Source organism: Mus musculus, chromosome 14, assembly GCF_000001635.26.
Source record: "Mus musculus strain C57BL/6J chromosome 14, GRCm38.p6 C57BL/6J".
NCBI classification, from domain to species: domain Eukaryota; kingdom Metazoa; phylum Chordata; class Mammalia; order Rodentia; family Muridae; genus Mus; species Mus musculus.
In genome coordinates, this window is record NC_000080.6 from 50,502,595 (window position 1) to 50,523,587 (window position 20,993).

Sequence of the window (20,993 nt, forward strand, 5' to 3'; positions counted from 1 at the left end):
CACACACAATATGTACTCAATGATAAGTGGATATTAGCCCAGAAACTTAGGATACCCAAGATATAAGATACAATTTGCTAAACGCATGAAACTCAAGAAGAAGGAAGACCAAATTGTGAACACCTCGCCCCTTCTTAGAATTGGGAACAAAACACCCATGAAAGGAGTTACAGAGACAAAGTTTGGAGCTGTGAAGAAAGGATGCAAAATCTAGAGAATGCCATATCCGGGGATCCATCCCATAATCAGCTTCTAAACGCTGACACCACTGCACACAATAGCAAGATTTTGTTAAAAGGACCCAGATAGAGCTCTCTCTTGTGAGTCTATGTAGGGGCCTAGCAAACACAGAAGTGGATGCTCACAGTCAGCTATTGGATGGATCACAGGGCCCCCAATGGAGGAGCTAGAGAAAGTACCCAAGGAGCTAAAGGGATCTGCAACCCTATGGGTGGAACAACAATATGAACTAACCAGTACCCCTGAGCTCTTGACTCTAGCTGCAAATGTATCAAAAGATGGCCTAGTCGGCCATCACTGGAAAGAGAGGCCCATTGGACTTGCAAACTTTATCTGCCCCAGTACAGGGGAATGCTAGGGCCAAAAAGTGGGAGTGGGTATGTAGGGGAGTGGCGGGGAGGGTATGGGGGACTTTTGTGATAGCATTGGAAATGTAAATGAGGAAAATACCTAATAAAAATATTTTAAAAAAGAAACCAATGTTGAATTTAACTTGTCCCAAGGTTAATAAACCTCTGTAAAACAAGTTATACAGTGGTTTGTAAGCATATTACAAAGTGTCCAGAACAGGTTTGATGAGTGACTGATGAACTTATCAATTGTCCCTCTAAAGACCTCTAAGAGATTAAGACCCAAGAAAATGAATGATTTCTTACCCTTGGGAGAAAATAAGAATCAGAAATTAAGGCACAATACCCAGAGGACAGGAGTGAGCAAGAGAATCAATATTAGAGAGCTGTGTCTCTACCATAAAAGAACATTCAAAAAACAGAAAACACGTTCAGGATAAAGTTCCAGGCTCCTAGAGAAAATGCTCCACTGCACTTCATGATTCACTCTGGCACTAGTCTTCGAGCTGGCTATTATGATGTCAGCTAATTCTGCCCTCAGAAACTCCTGGAAGAAGCTATGTGAGAAAATTCTCTTGATATCCACTCTTCCAGTTCAAGAAAGAAGGTAATGTAGTGTTTAACTGAGGATAATAGTAAAATGTAGCTGGTAAATTTATGCCTCTGAAAAAAGTTCACTGTTCACTTTGTGAGTGTGTGATATAGGCACAGTGCACCTTGTATATTCAGTATCTCACTCAGCAGACTTCATAATAGTACTATCAGTAAGGCATTATCATATATAATTCAGATTAGATGAAAATAAAAGAAATAAATATTTGCTCATAGAATTATTCTCAGTTGTGTATTATCTCCCACAATCCAGACTGGGGTTTCATTTTCCATGACAACACTGCTTTTAGAGTACATAGATGGATATTCTTGAGAGTTTGATTTTATAAGGACAATGGAGAGGAATAACTGGATGCCAAATGCTTAACACATATTTTTCATCTAATTCTCACCAAAAAAAAAATGGTATGGGCAAGCCTGTCATTGTCCATTTTCTAAAGAACAAACCAATATATGGAGAAATAATGTCTTGTCTATAATATACTGCCCTAAATCCCCACTGAGCTAGCCTTGGAATGTGTGCCTTTTCACACTTCCCTTTCAGGCCAGTAAAACCATGGAACATGCTGTCATATTTCTTGTCTGAATTGGTGGGAAGTTGACTGGTGAAAATATAAAACCGTGTCTCTACTTTGATTCTGAGACTTAGCTTTAAAGAGATAGAAAGTAACCATGAAAAACACTCAGGACATTACACTATTGTCTAGAATTCCACAAAGCCCTGAAGTCTTACTTTTGTGTCCCACAACCTAGGGCTCAACAAAAAGTAGCCAACACTAGAAGGAACGTGACAATTCACAAAAATATGTTAGCAGAGGAAATTCTTTCATATTTAAGCACTAACTGACAAAAATTGAGTTAACAGCAGTCTAGTGAAAACACCTTTTCCTTAACTCACATCTAATTTTATTAACATTGAAAGCTTTCAAAAGTTTCCTATTTTGCAGGAAAGTATCTTAAAGCCTATCCTTGGGAAACTACTCTGAGAGGAAGCTCCATAAGACAACACACTGCAACATGTTGATACAAAACTAATAGCTTCGACCTTAATACAGATATGAAATATGCTTTTCTACATGAATAACTATAGCCTAGAAACAGAAATACAGGTTTCCCGAAAATGACAAGTTGCACTTGGAAAAATCTTACATGATATTTTAATGATTGCACAATAAAGAAATTTATAAATTTAGTCATTTATCAAACACATATGTATCAGACTCTGGTGAATGTGAGAGTTAAGTATCTTTTGTTCCATTACTTCACAAAAACTCGTGTCTGGTAAAAGTGGATCTGAGAAGTCAGAAAACAGTCTTCAAGAGAGAGGAATAGTAAATCTACTCAGAATTAATCCTTGAATCAAATCAAAATTACCAGCCTCTATGATCTGGGTGTGACTTCTCTTTTGTTCCATCCACTGAATATGACATAGCATTTACCTATGGCATAATGGAAATATTATACCTAAAGGTGAGATCGTCAAGAACATGGGATGGCCTAAAGAAGTAAGGATTTCTGTTGAGGAAAATATATATATAGTTGGCTGGGCAATCATAGTCTTTGATTAGATTGTATGTTTCCCCCTTGTCTATAGTTATCTGTACTATATGAAAGACTTTATTTGATATTTAGTGTACTTAAAATACATTGTTATCATTTAGTTCTAGTTTGACTTCTGGAAAACTTGATTCTGTATTTATAAATTCATGAGGAGTAATTAGTTCTAATCCTAAGGGAGATTTGCCATAATATCTAAGACATTATAATTATTACTAGTGATTGGTAATTTTAAGTATCCTGTTCAGTTGGTAGTATATTAGGTTTTAATTTTTGGCTGTTTCAAAAGAATCCAGATAACAATACAGTACTGCCTTGAAATACTTGCTAACAAAATGGTCTTGTCCCATAAATGAGGATAGAAACAAAAAGCCAGACATATAAATCAAGATGGGATAGGCTTTGTGGTTTAGTCAAATCTTAATTCTAATTTTATAATTAGAGAAGGAAGTTGTGCTACAATAGGAGTTATTTTGTACTATTGTTCATTTGTACTTACAAGTGGATATTACTATTAAAATTTTCATAACAAGATCAATTCAATTAGAAAAAAATTGAATCACAACTTTCATCACAATTAAAATCACTTTCAAAATTTCAAAACAACTAATATCTCTTAATCAATAAATACAGCTATGGGCTCTCAAGTTATAAAATACAATGAAGATTGTCAATGAAGACTGATTTGTAATGTTGGGAAACCAAAGGATCAACTAAATCTGAGGATATTTGTAACAAAATCTAAAGTTACTCTGAGGTTGCATAAGTCTGAATGTGTCATAGTGTTTCTCAGAGCCTTGATTCTATCATCAGGTAACCTGTGTTTGAACCTTGAAAACCTAAACAGTGGAAGGAGAGAAACAAAACCTGTAAGAAGTCCTCTCATCTGCACATGTGCACTGTGGCATGTATGTATTCACACATGAACACAGGTATGCACATGTGCAGAAGCACACACACATACACACATACATACATACATACACACATACATACATACATACATACACTAATTATATAAATAAAAGTAGAAATGTAACTTTTCAAACAAAATTGGCATAATTTTGATTAGTTAGGATCATGCCAATTGAAATTCAAATATCTTAGAAAATTTTTGGAAAATCTGAATATTAATGGATTTAAGAAGTATTAAAGATGAATATCACTCAGCTTTTCTGAAGTTTTTGTGGGTATGACATGAAGACAATGAGAACAAGCTTAAGGAAAGAAATACAAACCTAAGAGTTCTTCTCCTGAAATGTTAAATGAATGGAAGTGGTTACGTGGACTTATAGGCTTGTTTATCTGTATATTGAAGGAAGTCTTTGCTGTGGAGTATTTTCCAATCTGTGAAATCACCTTGTGTTAATTCTTGTTCATGTAGTTATTTGTCTCCCAGGAACTCACTGTGGAAATTCTGCAACCAATTCTCAACACTTAATTATGATTTAAGGCCTCATAATAGTAAATGTCTCTCTGTAACGCCAATACTAGGTCCTTTACTACAGTACTTTATTTTTTTATGAAACATAAAATAGTTTCTTTCTGAGGAAATATCCAACATTTTCCAACAGGTACAGATATTTGAAAGAGACAAATTATAGGGATGATTTTGGCTAAGGAAGCATCACTTTAAGTCACTTTTAAAATATAGCATCATTTATATATTTAACTATTAATTTAGAAGTTCAGAAAGGCAGTACAGAAAGACAGACTGAAGTTTTGAACAATATGCAAAATTTTGCAAATATACTTAAATGTTTAGAGTTTTTATTATTCTATTACTTTCAATTCCATACATGTATATGGTGCATTCTGTTCACACTCAGCTCTTCACCTTCCTTTATCCCTTTTCTTTCTCAACAACCTCCTTCTTATCAGGAGTCCTCCTGGCATTCCTGAATCTTTTTGAGGTGTGGGTAAATGGGTTTAACCAGGACCACCACTGTGGGGATGTGTTTGGAGCTATGGGCTGGAACATAAGCTCCCTACTGAACACAATGACTTCTCCTCCCTCAGCATTCATCAACTGGTAGTGACTGCACTTGGAGGGACTAGAACTTACAAGGTCCACCTTATCCATGCCTGAATTTTGTCCAACCTAGTTATGTGCAAGCTCTAGTAGGCAATCTCAGAGCTGAGAGTTCATGAATATGAGGCAGCCATGTCATTCCCAAAGGATAGCATTGCACTGTGTTCCTCATCACTGTGTGGCTCTTACATTCCATTTTACCCCCTCTTTCATAAGGTTCTGGAGCCTTGAAAAATGTGTTAATATTATACTATGTACATCTTCCTAAGCCTGACTAAAATAGGATAAAGGCCTTCCATAACCAGCATTTTCTCCAATTTGGTCCCAAATACTACAACTAACCATATGTATTTTAGCAAGAAGTGGCTGAGGATCTGGATGCCAGGAAGAACAGATATCACAAACACAAAAGGCCCAGTTGTTCATCTCCTCTCTGGCTGTGCTACAAAGTAGAAAACTCATTCATTGCTATTGATGTTTAAAATGTAGCTGTTATCAAATTATTTTTGTTAAATGTCAATCAATCATCAACCTGGTAACAAATTTAAATAAGTAAGTAAAATATGCTTTGTAGTAGGATCATCATTAAAATACTCTGAGATCTAGAACACCTGTCAAATAGCCACTGCATTGAAAAACTCACCTACCCTATGATACCCTCAATTCTTGTAGCAAGTGTGATGCTGTAAGAGGGAACCAATCATAGTGGCTATGTTCAGTGGCTGTTCTTAGTGGCTCCCAGTACAGAAAAGTATTTTAAGTGATAACAGAGCTGTTTATTTATTAAACTGTCCTGGATGTTACAAACATAATAAATAATAAATGGACAAAATAGCAATTAGTATGATACATTTTAATTATACACAATATATAAAATACAAATGTATTTCAGAGAATGTTAATGCTCTCATACAGAAGGCAAGGGGAGACAAATAAGGAAGAATAAAACAATCAAAAATTAAAAGTCCAAGAAATAAAACATATAGGTTATAAAAACAGAAATATTAAAGTTAAAGTTTGTTATGAAAATTTTAATAGTAATATCCACTTGTAAGTACAAATGAACAATAGTACAAAATAACTCCTATTGTAGCACAACTTCCTTCTCTAATTATAAAATTAGAAATAAGATTTGACTAAACCACAATACATTTTGACCACAATCTCTCCTCCCCTCAAACCACACTTCCCAGTACACCCACATACTCCCCTATCTGCTAAATCTTTTATTTCTCATCTCCTCTTCAGAAAACAGCAGGTTTTCATGAAACAACAGCCAAACAGAACAGAACATGATACAGTAAAACAAAGGCCTCATATCAAAGCTGGACAAGGCAACTCAACAAAAAGAAAAGTCGCAAAATTAGGCTAAGAGGCAATGACACATCTGCTCCCACTGTTAGGAGTCCCACAAAAAACACAAGGCTACCCAACTTAACATATATGCAGAGGACATGGTATAGGTCCTTTGGTTGCAGTTTCTCTCTCCATTATCCCAAGTGAGACCTACAAATTTGATTCACTGGGTCATGTTCTCCTAGTGTTCTCTATCCACCTGGACTTTAATAATCTATCCACCTTCTCTGCTGGATAGTCTGAGCTCCAAATGGAGAGAACCAAGAGACCTCCAATCTAGACTCTTTCTGTACAATGTCTGGCCATCTCTAAACTCAGTCCTATCTGCTGCGGGAGGAACCATTTAGGATTACAACTAGCCATGGCATCAATTTATGAGTAAAGCAGAATACCATTAGGAATAATTTCATTGATTTATTGATTATCTGCCAGTCATGTTTGGTTCCGAAATAGGTGTCTGGAATATTGAGTCTCTGGTTTCTGGCCATCCAGGCAGTGTAAGGCATTGTCTTCCTCTCCTGGCATGAAACTCAAGTCTTCAGCCAACAACTCAAACAAATACAACCAAGTCACACCACTGGAAGCCTTGTCAAGCCAAAAAAAATGCTCAGTTCAGGCTCCACATCCTCCATAACTAGAAATGCTCACTAGGTTCTCCTTTATAGATTCCAAGAAGTTTCCATTGCTCTGGGATTACACATACACATGCACACATACAAACAAACAAGCAAACACACACACACACACACACACACACACACATACACAAACATACAAGGAGAGAGAGAGAGAATTCCAAATTACTGCTACCTCTCCCTTCACTCTCTCTCCATGCCTTCCCCTCACCTGATCCCTCCTGATCACATCCCCACCTCGCACCAGTCTAGCCACAATAACTACTCTACTTCTGAGTAAGATCCATGTATCTACCCTAGAGACCTCGTCTTCACATAACCTCTTCCTGTGTATTGTAACTTAATTATTATTTACTAAACATTTAATATGCACTCATAAATGAAGACATACTATACTTGTCTTTCTGGGATACCTCATTCCATGTAATTTTTTCTAGATCTTTCCAATTGTCTGAAAATTCATGATGACATTTTTAATAGCTGAGTAATACTTCATTGTGTAAATGTGCATTTTCTCTATCTATTCTTCAGTCAAGGGACATCTAGGTTATTTCCAGTTTTGACTATGTGAATAAAGGTGCAATGAACATATTTAATCCTTGTGATAGGATGAAATATCCTTTGCTTTATGCCCAGAGGTGGGATAAATAAAGCTTGAATAGATTTACAACTTTCTGAGGATGTAACACATTGATTTCTATAGTGGTTCTACAGGTTTACACTCCTACCAACAATTGAGGAGTATTCCCCTTGATCTATACCCTTGCCACAACACATGTCACCCATGCCATTGACCATAGACATTCTGACAAACATAAGATGGAATCTCAAAAACGTTTTGATTTGCATTTTCCTGGTGGCTAGGAACATTGAACAATTCTTTAAGTGTTTCCCAGACATTTGGGATTGATCTATTAAGAGTTCTGCTTAGATTTGACTAGCCTTTGTTGTTGAATTGATGAGAATTATCTTGGAAGAGGGTCTCTATGAGGTGATATGTCCAGTGTGTAGGGTCTTCATTATGCCACTGTGGGTGGTTCCATTCCGTAGGCAAGGGATTCTAAACTGTGTGTGGGTGAAGAAAATGAGCTGACTATTGACAATGGTGCATTCATAGCAACCTCAAGTTGCTGGTGCCTTGACATCCCCACTATAATCAACTACAATGGTCAGCTACGAGGTTGCTTTTCTCAAGGTATTTTGTTGTGGAACCAGAAATGAAATGGAACCAGAAAACTTTCATGAGATACTGAGCTGGAATTTAAAAAAAAATGTAGATTAGGTGAGATTTCTAGGCAAGGATAAATGTAAAGAAAAAATCTAAGCAGGAATGAAACAAGGTTCTTCTACAGAGAGAAGTCCTGTAGAGATGAAAAAAAAAATGGAAAATGTGGTGGAACACCAGGAAATAGAAATTAGAGAAAGAGTAGGTAAAGGCCAGATTATTTCTTATTAGTCATTCTCCTCGTTTACATCTCAAATAATACCCCACTTCCCAGTTACCTCTCCACAGGCCCCATCCCACATCAACCTTCTTCCCTCTCCCTTTTGCCTCTATCAGAGTGCTCCACCACATACCCTCTCCCACCCCACTGATCCAGCATCCCCCTATGCTGGGGCATCAAACCTACCCAGGAACAAGGGCCTCCCCCCTCATTGATGTCAGACAAGCCTATCCCCTGCAACATTTGTATCTGGAGCCATGGATCTCTTCATGTACACTCCTTGGTTGGTAATCTAGTCTTTGGGAACACTGGGTGGTTCAGAGGACAGATTATTTAGGGGTCCATGCACAATAAATTGGTACTTAGATTTTACACTAGAGTAGGAAAGTTATTATATCCAAAGAAATTATATACTCTGATCAAACTGAAAAGTCAGTATGGCTACTGCATGACTATGAAAAAACAGAGGGGATCATTCAGGAAGATTTTCTAACATTCCAGAGATATGATAATGGAGGTTTGAACTTGAGGTACACAAAGTGACATAGGAGAAAGACCAGCCAAGGAGTCAAGGAACAGATTAGAACAGTTCCTGTGAAAGTGACATCTATGTTGTTGTGTATGAAGGTCATTAGAAAGAAAATAGACAAGACACCACACAAGAGAGAAAGACAGTCCTCAGATATTTACTCAGTTATCTATGTTTTCAAAAATAAATAGTCAAAATAGATGTTGGTCCATATGTTGAGAACTTAGAAAAATTTTAAAACCACTTATATCAAACCACACAGTCAGTATTATGCAATAACTTTATTTGATTTTATTTATTTACATTTCAAAGGTTGTCACCCTTTCCAGTCCCCCTCCATGAACCTCGCTGCCCAATAATTCCTCCCCTTTGCCTCTTTGCCTACCACACAATCCCACCTCACTCCACTAGCACTCTCCTCTCTGGGGCATCAAACCTCCACAGAGCCAAGTATATCCCCTCCAGCTGAGGCCAGATAAGGCAGTACTGTGCCACATATGTAGCAGGAGCCATGGACTGAACCATGTATGCTCTGGTTTGTGTCTTAGTCCCTGGGTGACCTGAGGAGTTCTGTTAGTTGATACTGTTGTTCTTCCTATGGGCTTGCAATCCCATTCAGCTCCTTCAGTTCTTCCCCTAACTCTTCCATTAGGGTCCCCAGGCTCAAACCAATGGTTGGCTGTGATTATCTACATCTACTCTAGTTGGGTGCAGGCCAAGCCTCTCAGAGGACAGTGATGGCAGGCTCCCATCTGCAAGCACATCATGATATCAGCACGTCATGGCTTTATTGTCTGTGCATAGGATGGATCACAAGGTGAGATCAATCTCTGGGTGGCTGTTTCTTCAATGTTTGCTCCTCTATTGGTCCCTGTGATTTGTTTAGATAGAATCAATTCTGATTAGAAATTTTGAGTTGAGTGAGTGGCCTCATCCCTCCAACTCATTATTAGCACAGTAGAAATTTTTGTGAATAAAACACCAATGGCTCAGACTCTTGCATCAACAACTGAAAAATGGGACCTCATAAAACTGAAAAGCTTCTGTAAGGCAAAGGACACTGTCTTTATTTATTTATTTATTTATTTATTTATTTATTTATTTACTTAGTCATGGTTTCTCTGTATAGCCCTGGATGTCCTGGAGTCATTCTGTAGACATGGCTGACCTCAAATTCAAAAATCTACCTTCCTCTGCCTCCCCAGTGCTGGGATTAAAAGTGTGCACCACCACCACCAGGACAAAAGACACTATCAATGGGGAAAAAAAACCCACAACCTACAAATTTACAATAGATCTTTACTAATTCTATATCTGATGGAGGGTTATTATCTGAAATATACAAAGAACTGAAGAAGTTAGAATACAGAAAACCAAATAACCCAAATTTTTAAATGGAGTACAGAGCTAAAAAAAAAAAAAAATAGAATTCCCAACTGAGGAATCTCAAATGGCCATGAAGCACCTAAAGAAATGTTCAACATCTTTAGCTATCTGGGAAATGCAACTCCCTACGACCTTGAGATCCCACCTTGCACCAATCAGAGTGGCTAAGACAAAAAGAAAAATCCTCGGTGACCACAGATGCTGGTGAGGATGTGGAGAAAAAGGAACAGCCCTCCATTTCCAGTGGGGTTACAAGCTGGTACAACCACTCTGGAAATCAATATCATAGTTTCTCAGGAAATTAGGAATACTTCTACCTGAAGACCCAGCTATACCTCTCTTGGGCATATACACAAAAGATGTTCTACCATGTCACAAGGACACATGCTCCACTTTGTTCATACCAGCCTTGCTTATATTAGCCAGAGGCTGGAAAGAACCCAGTTGTTGCTCAACTAAAGAAGGGATACAGAAAATGTGGTACATTTACTCAATGGAATGCTAGTCAGCTATTAAAACAAGGACATCATGAATTTTGCAGGCAAATGGATAGAACTAGAAAATATCATTCTGAGTGTGGTAACGCAGATGCATAAGGACATATAGGGTATATACTCACTAATAAGTGTCCATTATCTAAAAACCTCATTACACAAAATGCAAATCAGACACAGTATGAAGCTTGACAAGAAGGAAGGCCAAAGTATGGATGCTTCAATCCACTTAGAAGGGGGAAAAAATAATTGCTGGATCCAGAGGGAGGCTGGGTCCTCAATGAGAGAGGAGTTGATTTTTTTAAATTATCATTTCTCTAAGTTAAACTACAAATACAGACACTTAATGATTTGTATGTATGTATATGATTGTTATCTTATCTTTTGTTATTAAATAGCTTGAATTCATTAGTTATATAAATCTTGTTGGTGTCCTTCCTGCCACTTATTAGTAAAGATTGTAACAAACATCCTAGGATTCTTTCTTGAAACATATACAAAAGACAACAAAAATTAGGGTAAATTTTTTCTTTTAAAATGATGAATATCCTGAGTGATATTTTTAATTTTTTAAAATATGGGATACATGTGAAATTTGATTTCCATTCTCTCTCAAAAGAAATAGATACTTTTCCATTTGAAACCTGAATCTAAGGTCATGACAGATGAGTGTAGATCTTAGCACACACACGGAAGACAGTTCTCTACCTACAAATATCTTCCCCTCTGTCCTATCCAATCCCCAGAAACTCGTAAAGTAATACAAATAGGGTGATGAACTAGAATCTTGGAAACTTGTTTATTCTATTTGGATAATGTAAATGCCCTTGACAGAGGGTTAAAAGCAGTTTTTGTTTCTAGTTTTGTGGTTGAAGAAGTGCGGGATATTTCTAGATTTTTATCGATAAAGATTAACTCCAGAGCTTCTTAAAAGATGGGCAGGTATTCTAACATTAAGCAGCATGGCATTTATAACTGAGCTGTATCCTAGTCCCAAATTGAAATTCTTCAGAGACACATACCTCCTAGTGAACCACTTCATCATGTCCACTTCATCAGATTATTGATATTGAATTTAGCTTTTTTTAACCTGTCTTTAAGTTCTAGCTAGTCATTAAAAGCTACTATAAATTTTTATGTATTTATACATGAATTTGTTACTTAAAGAAATAACTCAATAGATTAGGCTCAAATACAGATATTCGCCAATACTATTAGGTCACACTAAAATTCCATTTCTTATTTTGACAGTATTGAGGACCAGGCCACAAGTTGATGAATGTTAGGTGTGTGTTCTCCCATTGAGCTACAAATATAATGCAAAACTCTCATATTTTTCCTACTAAGAGTCATTAAGAACTCACCTAAAAACAAATGCACTGGGTGACTATTTAAAGAATAGTAATGAAATGTATTCACTCATTTTTTCTTTTCATTTGTTTGTTTATTTGTTTGTTTGAAACAAGATCTCATGTATCACACGCTAAACTCAAAAATAATCTGTGATTGACAATGGCCTTAATCGCCTAACACACCTGCTTCAACCTTTCAAGTGCTGAGCTTGCAGGTATGTACAACTATTAGCAGATTCCACTCATTTTTCTTAACTAAGAGATATTTCTAAAAATAAGAATATTGTGCATCTTCCAGTACACCCAAAATAATATCCCTTGATATACTGATTTATGCTTACAGTGGTGTTTGATAAAGAAATAGTCATCCTGGTCTATTTATACCAATGAAAGAGAAACAGATGACTGGCTAGTTATGCAGCACAGAATAGGGTTTTAAACTTGTTCCACTCATTTCTGAATATCCAGTGGTCAGAAAACTGACTAGAAAACAATAAGGCTCCAATAACTATTGAATAGATAGTGAGCAAACTACTCTGTGTCCTGTTTGGGCAAGAATTAAACTCCCTCAGCTATTTCTAGAATATTAAGCAATCTCTGATGCTTTCACAGGTCACACACAGATGAAAACCCTCAGCAGCCCCAGCAACTCCAGCACCATCACTGGCTTCATCCTCTTGGGCTTCCCCTGCCCCAGGGAGGGGCAAATCCTCCTCTTTGTGACCTTCTTCATTGTTTACATACTCATTCTTATGGGCAATGCTTCCATCATCTGTGCTGTGTACTGTGATCAGAGCCTCCACACCCCCATGTACTTCCTGCTGGCCAACTTCTCCTTCCTGGAGATCTGGTATGTCACCTCCACAGTCCCCAACATGTTGGCCAACTTCCTTTCAGACACCAAGGTCATCTCTTTCTCTGGATGCTTCCTGCAGTTCTATTTCTTCTTCTCCTTTGGTTCTACAGAATGCTTTTTCCTGGCAGTCATGGCATTTGATCGATACCTTGCCATCTGTAGGCCACTACATTATCCTTCTCTCATGACTGGGCACCTCTGCAACATCCTTGTGATCAGTTGCTGGGTGCTTGGTTTCCTCTGGTTCCCTGTACCCATCATCATCATCTCCCAGATGTCCTTCTGTGGGTCCAGAATTATAGACCACTTCCTGTGTGACCCAGGCCCTCTTTTGGCCCTTGCCTGTTCCAGAGCCCCATTGATGGAGGTTTTCTGGACAATTATAATGTCTATGCTCCTGGTTATTCCTTTCCTCTTCATCATGGGAACTTACATATTGGTCCTAAGAGCTGTGTTTAGACTTCCTTCAAGAGATGGACAAAAAAAGGCCTTCTCCACTTGCGGGTCTCATCTCACAGTAGTTTCACTCTTTTATTGCTCAGTGATGAAAATGTATTTGAGCCCAACATCTGAGCATGAAGCTGGAATGCAGAAGCTTGTAACTCTATTTTATTCTGTGGGTACTCCACTACTTAATCCTGTGATATACAGTCTGAGGAACAAAGATATGAAAAATGCCCTGCAGAAGATTTTAAGAACATAAAAATTTTAAATTTAAACAAACAAATCATATTTAAGTATGTATTAAATATATATGTATATTCACACATATATACTACCCTAGTACATACACATACATACATACATACATACATACATACATACATACATACATACATAATTCAACGAAAAGAATTGTGTTGTGGCATTTGTACCACCGTGAATGAAAGGAAATACTTTGTTTTAAGGAAAATATGTCAGTTATGGGAAGTCATATACCACACACTCTCATTTATGTGTAGAAAGTTCTTTAAAATGAATATAATGATGTTTACCAGAGACTAGGAAGTATAAGGAGAAACTACACAGTTAGTGGTTGCAGCTGGTACAGGTGGATAGTTACTCAATTTCTGTGTTTGATAATATAATACAGTAAATATATCTTTCACATATGAATTCTGTTTCATACAAAAGGACTGAGATTTTGTGTGTTTTCAATGTTAAAATATGTTAAATATTTAAGTAATATTTATGATAATTAAATTGATATTATATGCATTGCATAATGCTTATATACTGAATGTCACTTTGTAATTCATAAGTGTGTACAATACTATACCAATCACAAATAAAAAAGTAGGACTATGTACGTTAGAATATGTCTGTAATCACAGAATTTGAAAAATGGGACCAGAGGATCAGAATTTCAAGGGAGCTTGGATACATAGCAATATCATGTTTCATAAAAAACATATAAGAATATGATGATCCCGGGGCTCCCAATGGAGGAGCTAGAGAAAGTACCCAAGGAGCTAAAGGGATCTGCGACCCTATAGGTGGAACAACATTATGAGCTAACCAGTACCCCGGAGCTCTTGACTCTAGCTGCATATGTATCGAAAGATGGCCTAGTCGGCCATCACTGGAAAGAGAGGCCCATTGGACATGCAAACTTTATATGCCCCAGTGCAGGGGAACACCAGGGCCAAAAAAAAAAAAAATGGGAGTGGGTGGGTGGGGAAGGGGGGGAAGGGTGTGGGGGGCTTTTGGGATAGCATTGGAAATGTAATTGAGGAAAATATGTAATAAAATATATATATATATATATATATATATATATATATATATATATATATATATATATATAAAAGAATATGGTGATCCATGCCTGTGATTCCTATATATCCCCCAAGACCAAAAAGAATTTAGGAAAGAAAAGGTTACTTTGTTTATTGTTTATTGTTTATTGTTTATTAGATACTTTCTTTATTTACGTTTCAAATGTTATCCCATTTCCTAGTTTCCCCTCCGAAAATCCCCTATCCTCTCCCCCCTCACCCTGCTCCATACCCCACCCACTCTCACTTCCTGGCCCTGGCATTCACCTATACTGGGGTATAGAATGAGAAGGATTACTTTGAATAAAGATTATAATCCATTATTCTGTGGAAACAAGACAAGATTTTAAAGCATGAAACTGCAGGCAAGAACTGAACCAGAGACCATGAAGGAATATATTTTATTGGCTTGCTTTCCATGACAGAGTTAACTTGCTTTCTGCAAATCAGAACTACCACCCAGGAATACAATGGCCCACTGTGAGATGGAAACTCCCAAACATATCATTCATCAAGAAAATAACATGTACATATGCACATAGGCCAATCCTATGCAGACTAATCCTACGTAAGATGTATATCAAATAGACAAAGAATAACCAATATGTATAATCACTTGCCAACCTGACACACAAATGCATTGCTATTAAATAACCTTTAATAATCAAATGGATCGAACACCTCAATATAAAACCAGACACACTAAATTTGATACAAGAGTTCAGTAGTAAGGGAGAGAAGGATATCTGCAACAAGTAGTGCAGATGTTCCAGATACCAGAGGAGGACCCAGGGAGTCTATAGGTGTGGCCCTACCTGACACACCCAACAGTGGGACATATAGAGCCTGTAGTGGCCACCTCCTCTATCCAGGCAGGACTCCCAGTGGAGGATAAGGACTCCAATTCTCCCACAATTTTGAGTCCAATTCTTTGACTCAAAATGTGTCCTGCCTGCAATATGTGTAGGGACAAAGATAGAGACAGAGGGAATGGCCAACTAAGAACTGGCCTAATTTGAGATCCATTTCATGGACAAGAACCAATCCTTTAAACCATACTGATGGTTTAATGATACTCTGTTGAGCTCTACCCACCAGCCAATGTAAATAGATGAAGATGTTTGGAAGCAGCCAAACATAGGACTAAGGACAGAGAGTCTTGTGGAAGAGTTGGGGGAATGTTGAGGGACACAAAGGGGATACATTTGCTACAAAAAAAAAAAAAAAAAAAAAAAAAAACAGCAGAGTCAATGAATATGGAACCTTGAGGGCTGCCAGAGCCTGACCAAAAACCAAAGAACAACCATGAACTGGACCAAGACATCACCTGCAAATATGTACCAGATGTGCACCTTGATATTCATGTGGCTCTCTTATAAATAGGAACAGAGACTGTCCCTGAACCTGCTGCCTGCATAGGAATCTTTTTGCCTTGTCTGGCATCACTAAGAAATTATAAGCCTAGTCCTTCAAAGGCCGGATTTTTAAGGATAGGGTGAAATCTAGTGGGTCTCTGCCTTCTCAGAGGACAAGAGAAGGAGGAAACTCGGAGGAGAGACTGTGATTAGGATGTAAAGTGGATAGATAGATAGATAGATAGATAGATAGATAGATAGATAGGCATGGAATAGAAAGATATTGGAGAAACAATAAATGTGGGTTTGCATACATTTAGGGAATTACATCAGTGCATATTGAAGTAGTTAAAGAAATGCAAAAAGCAATGTGGACTACTGGTGAGTCAACAGAGTTCGTAAACAGGAGCCTATCAAGCAAGGATCTGAGTTCTTTCCCCAGCATTATATAGAATTAGGTTTACTGGTACATGTATGTTATTCTTTTTACAGTGGAGGCAGGAAGATCTGAACTGCAAAGTCATCTGCTGATACCTACTGGGTACAAGACCTCCCTGGCTTACATAAAACAAGAAATTTCATTTGAAAGCAATAGATATATAAGAAACAAAGAAGGAAAGGAAGAAAGGAAAAAAGGAAAGGAAGAAAGGGAGAAAGGCAGAAAGGCAGGAAGGTATGAAGGCAGGAAGGCAGGGAGGGAAGGAGAGAGGGAGGGAGGGAGGGAGGGAGGAAGGGAGGGAGGGAGGGAGGGAGGGAGGGAGGGAGGGAGGGAAGGAGGGAGGGAACTAGTGATTTGGGAACTTAAAACTGTAGAATCTTTCATTGTGTCCCATAAGTTTGAGTATATTGTGGCTTCATTTTCATTAAACCCTAAAAAGTCCTTAATTTCTTTCTTTATCCCTTCCTTGACCAAAATATCATTGAGAAGAGTGTTGTTCAGTTTACACATGAATGTTGGCTTTCTATTATTTATGTTGTTATTGAAGATCAGTCTTAGGCCATGGTGGTCTGATAGGATGCATGGGACAATTTCAATATTTTTGTATCTGTTGAGGCCTATTTTGTGACCAGTTACATTGTCAATTTTGGAGAAGGTCCGGTGAGGTGCTGAGAAGAAGGTATATCCTTTTGTTTTAGGATAAAATGTTCTATAGATATCTGTTAGATCCATTTGTTTCATAACTTCTGTTAGTTTCACTGTGTCCCTGTTTAGTTTCTGTTTCCATGATCTGTCCATTGGTGAAAGTAGTGTGTTGAAGTCTCCCACTATTATTGTGTGAGATGCAATGTGTGCTTTGAGCTTTACTAAAATTTCTTTAATGAATGTGGCTGCCCTTGCATTTGGAGCATAAATATTCAGAATTGAGAGTTCCTCTTGGAAGATTTTACCTTTGATGAGAATGAAGTGCCCCTCCTTGTCTTTTTTGATGACTTTGGGTTGGAAGTCAATTTTAATAGATATTAGAGTGGCTACTCCAGCTTGTTTCTTCAGGCCATTTGCTTGGAAAATTGTTTTCCAGCCTTTCATTCTGAGATAGTGTCTGTCTTTTTCCCTGAGATGGGTTTCCTCTAAGCAGCAGAATGATGGGTCCTGTTTGTGTAGGCAGTCTGTTAGTCTATGTCTTTTTTGGGGGGAGTTGAGTGGGGTGGGTGGGGGAGTGGGTGGGGGAGGGTGTGGGGGACTTTTGGGATAGCATTGGAAATGTAAATGAAATAAATACCTAATTAAAAAATTTTTTTAAATACAAAAAAACCCTGTAGAATCTTCCTAAAATATGCACACACACATTTATAATAAGTACTAAAGTAGAGTTACTCCATATGGGATAAAAACATTTCTTCCAGATAGCACAGATTAACAAATAGAAAAGGCTAGTGGCAGTAATAAGTTACTTCATTTGGAATTGCTTCTCAGAATGTATCCATAGACCCATAAACTTTAAAGGATGAAGACATTGCTTTTGTTTATCTTCCAGAAAATAATGACTCTGTTACTGAAGACACCTCATCCTTGTTAGAAAGCATTGGAGAAACCAAGCTGGTATTGACCTAGAAACCTCATCCCTACTCGCTAGCTTTCATTGTGCAGAAAAGTGCTGTGTCAGCTACCAGAGAAAACAAATAATCAGTATATACAGCTGTGATGACTTTCTGGTAAAATAATGATCAGCCTGGCAAGGCATGATGACTGGTGCAGTACTGGCACAAATTCACGAGGACCAGCAACTGTCTTGTTAGACTTAAGACCTCATCCACAAGGTAAAACCTATAGGTAATGTGGTGATCATGGCCAAAAAATGTATCTAGACAGATTATAAGCCCTAGAGGACAACCTACTATTTTTCTGCTAAATAAATATACCATTAAACGGGTTTCTAACGAATTATTATTAGACCCATAGTACATTACTCAACCCAAATCAGAAAAGCTAGCTTTTTTATGTAGATAGGTAATAACACAAAGTTCTCCAACTGGTTAAGATATAGAAAATAATAGACTGTAATCACCTTCATCAATTGTAAAACTATATCATGCCCCCACCTCCAAAGGGGCAAGGATATTCAAGGCAGAGGGGGCAGAAAGGTTGCAAGAAACAGAAGTAGTGGATGACTATAAGGAAAGAGTGTTTCACAAATACAGCAGGGCACTTGCAGGTATGAACTCACAGTGGTGGTGATAGCAGGCACAAGACATACATGCTCAAGATGAGCAAATATCCTAGCATGGAATAAGAAGTTGGGAGTGAAGTCTTTCCTTATGTGAGGAGTTAGTGGCAATTGATAGCTGCTGGGAGAGGGACAATTGGGTTTCTTTAAGTATGTGGCACCTGGTAGTTGAATCATGTTAGATTGGAAGGCCACACATCCAAGAGTATAAGGGAAATGCAAATTGAGTTGGATGCATTGGAAAAAAATTACAACACAAATTTGAGTGAGTAGGGAAATATATCTATTTCATAGGACTTAGAGTGGTGAATGTGATCAAAATATACTACACAAATTCTCAAAGAGCTAATAAAAACATGAGAAAATAATGAAAAAGAAAACTAACTCTATTAGGGGATAAGAAGTCTTGAAACTCAACCACCCCAAATTGTAGTTTCTGTTAACACCCCTGTAGAATGATGCTAGTCTGATCCCTTAGTATTCCCAGATCTGGTCAATTCCCCAACAAGATCCAGGAGCTTTGATTTCAAGGAGGGAGATGTCACTATAATGGTCCAAAATGTGTGTGACTTATGATGAAACTTCACAGATGCCCCCACTACTCCCTCATGAATATATCTGGAAGGGAGGAGGACCTGTCATCATAAGCCACAATAGAAGTTATTGTGTCACAAGATTAAGAATCCTCTGTAGGACAGATACCAACACATCCTGAGCTTAATGAGCATACGACAAGCATCTAGAACAGGTTTGCTTAGTGACTGATACACTTAAAAACTGTTTCTCTAAAGACCTTTAAGAGATTGAGACCCAAAAAAAATGAAGGACTTCCTTACCCTTGGGTGAAAATGGGAATCAGAAATTAAGGACCAATGCCCAGAGGAAGGGAGTGGGGAAGGGAATAGGTATAAGAGAGCTGTGTCCTGGTGCTGTTCTCTAGCATTACGAATGTTTGAGAAGCAGAGAAGAAGCTCTGTTTAAAAGCCCAGGATCCTAGAGAAACTCTCCACTGATATTCATGGTTTACTTTTGCACCTGATCTTCAAGCTGGCTATTACGAAGTCAGCTACCTCTGCCATTAGAAAATCCTGGAAGAAGCTATTGAAGACACTTCTCTTCATATCCTTTCTTCCAATTCAAGAAAAAAAGGTAATGTAGTGCTTAAATAATGAAAACAGTCAAATCTGCTTGATAAATTTATGTCCCTGAGTGTCTGATGTGTCAGATACAGGCACAGTACACCTTGTCTATTCACTATCTCTCTCAGCACACTTCATTATACCCCTTTCAGGAAGGCATTATCATACCCACTTGATATTGGAAAAAAAGGAAGAAATAAATATTTGCTCATAGAATTCTTCTCAAATGTGTATTTAATTGCCATAATCCATGCTGGGGTCTCATTTTCCATGACATTACTGCTTTTAGATAGATGTTCTTGAGAGTTTAATTTTATAAGTACAATAAAGAGCACTAAGTGGACTCCAGCTGCTTAACAAATACTATTTATCTAATTCTCAAAACAAATGACATGGGCAGGACTGTTACCATCCATTTTCCAACACATGAAGAAGTTGTATCTTGTCTAACATACACAGCACAAAGGCTGACCTTAACCCTGATGGTCTAGCTCTGGAACCTGGGCATTTCCACACATACATTTCGGGCCAATGAAGCCATGGAATATGCTGACATATATATTGTCTGAATTGGTGGAAAGTTAACTAGTAAAAATGTAAAACATGACCTCTACTTGGTTTATGAGACAGCTTTAACGGGAAAGAAAATAACCATAAAAAACACCTAGGACATTAAAGTATCGTCCAGAATTCCACAGAGCCCTGACCTCCTACTTCTAAATCCCGATTTGTGGGACACAACAGAAAGTAGTCAATACCAGAAGGAACAGATCAATTCACAACAATATGTTAGCAAAGGAGATTCATATTTAAGCACTAACTGACAAAGAATAAGTAACAGCAGTCTAGTGAAAACTTAACTTTTCCTTAACTCACATATAACTTTATTAACATTGAAAGCTTTCAAAAGTTTCCTACTTTGCAGGAGACTATCTTATAGCTTATCCTTGGGAAACTACCCTGAGAGGGAGCTTCATAAAACAACACACTGCATGATGTTAATAAAAACTCAACAGCTCCAACCTCAATACAGATAAGAAATAATTTAATCTACATGGATGCCTATAGCCTAGAAGCACAAACGCAGGTTGCTCAAAAAAGACAATTACACTTTGAAATGCTTACATTGTATTTTATTGATTGCACATTAAAGAAATGTATAAATTTATAAATTTATCAAACTCTGTGAATGTGGAAGTTAAATATCTTTT

General features: G+C 37.6%; 1 protein-coding gene and 1 long non-coding RNA gene across 2 annotated transcripts; both read left to right on the top strand.

Moving 5' to 3' along the window:
* Positions 1–1,174: 1,174 nt before the first annotated feature.
* On the top strand, positions 1,175–18,349 carry 4930413M19Rik (RIKEN cDNA 4930413M19 gene). The gene is made up of 3 exons (NR_045759.1): positions 1,175–1,197; positions 16,470–16,650; positions 17,954–18,349. It is a non-coding gene; the product is annotated as an RIKEN cDNA 4930413M19 gene (long non-coding RNA).
* On the top strand, positions 12,527–13,646 carry Olfr742 (olfactory receptor 742). Its single transcript, NM_146430.2, has one exon. The coding sequence runs from the start codon at positions 12,612–12,614 to the stop codon at positions 13,545–13,547; it is 936 nt and encodes a 311-aa protein (NP_666641.2). The 5' UTR covers positions 12,527–12,611; the 3' UTR covers positions 13,548–13,646.
* Positions 18,350–20,993: the final 2,644 nt, after the last annotated feature.

Coding starts and splice junctions, on each gene's coding strand:
- Olfr742 (NM_146430.2), top strand. CDS start 12,612: ATGAAAACCCTCAGCAGCCCCAGCAACTCCAGCACCATCACTGGCTTC.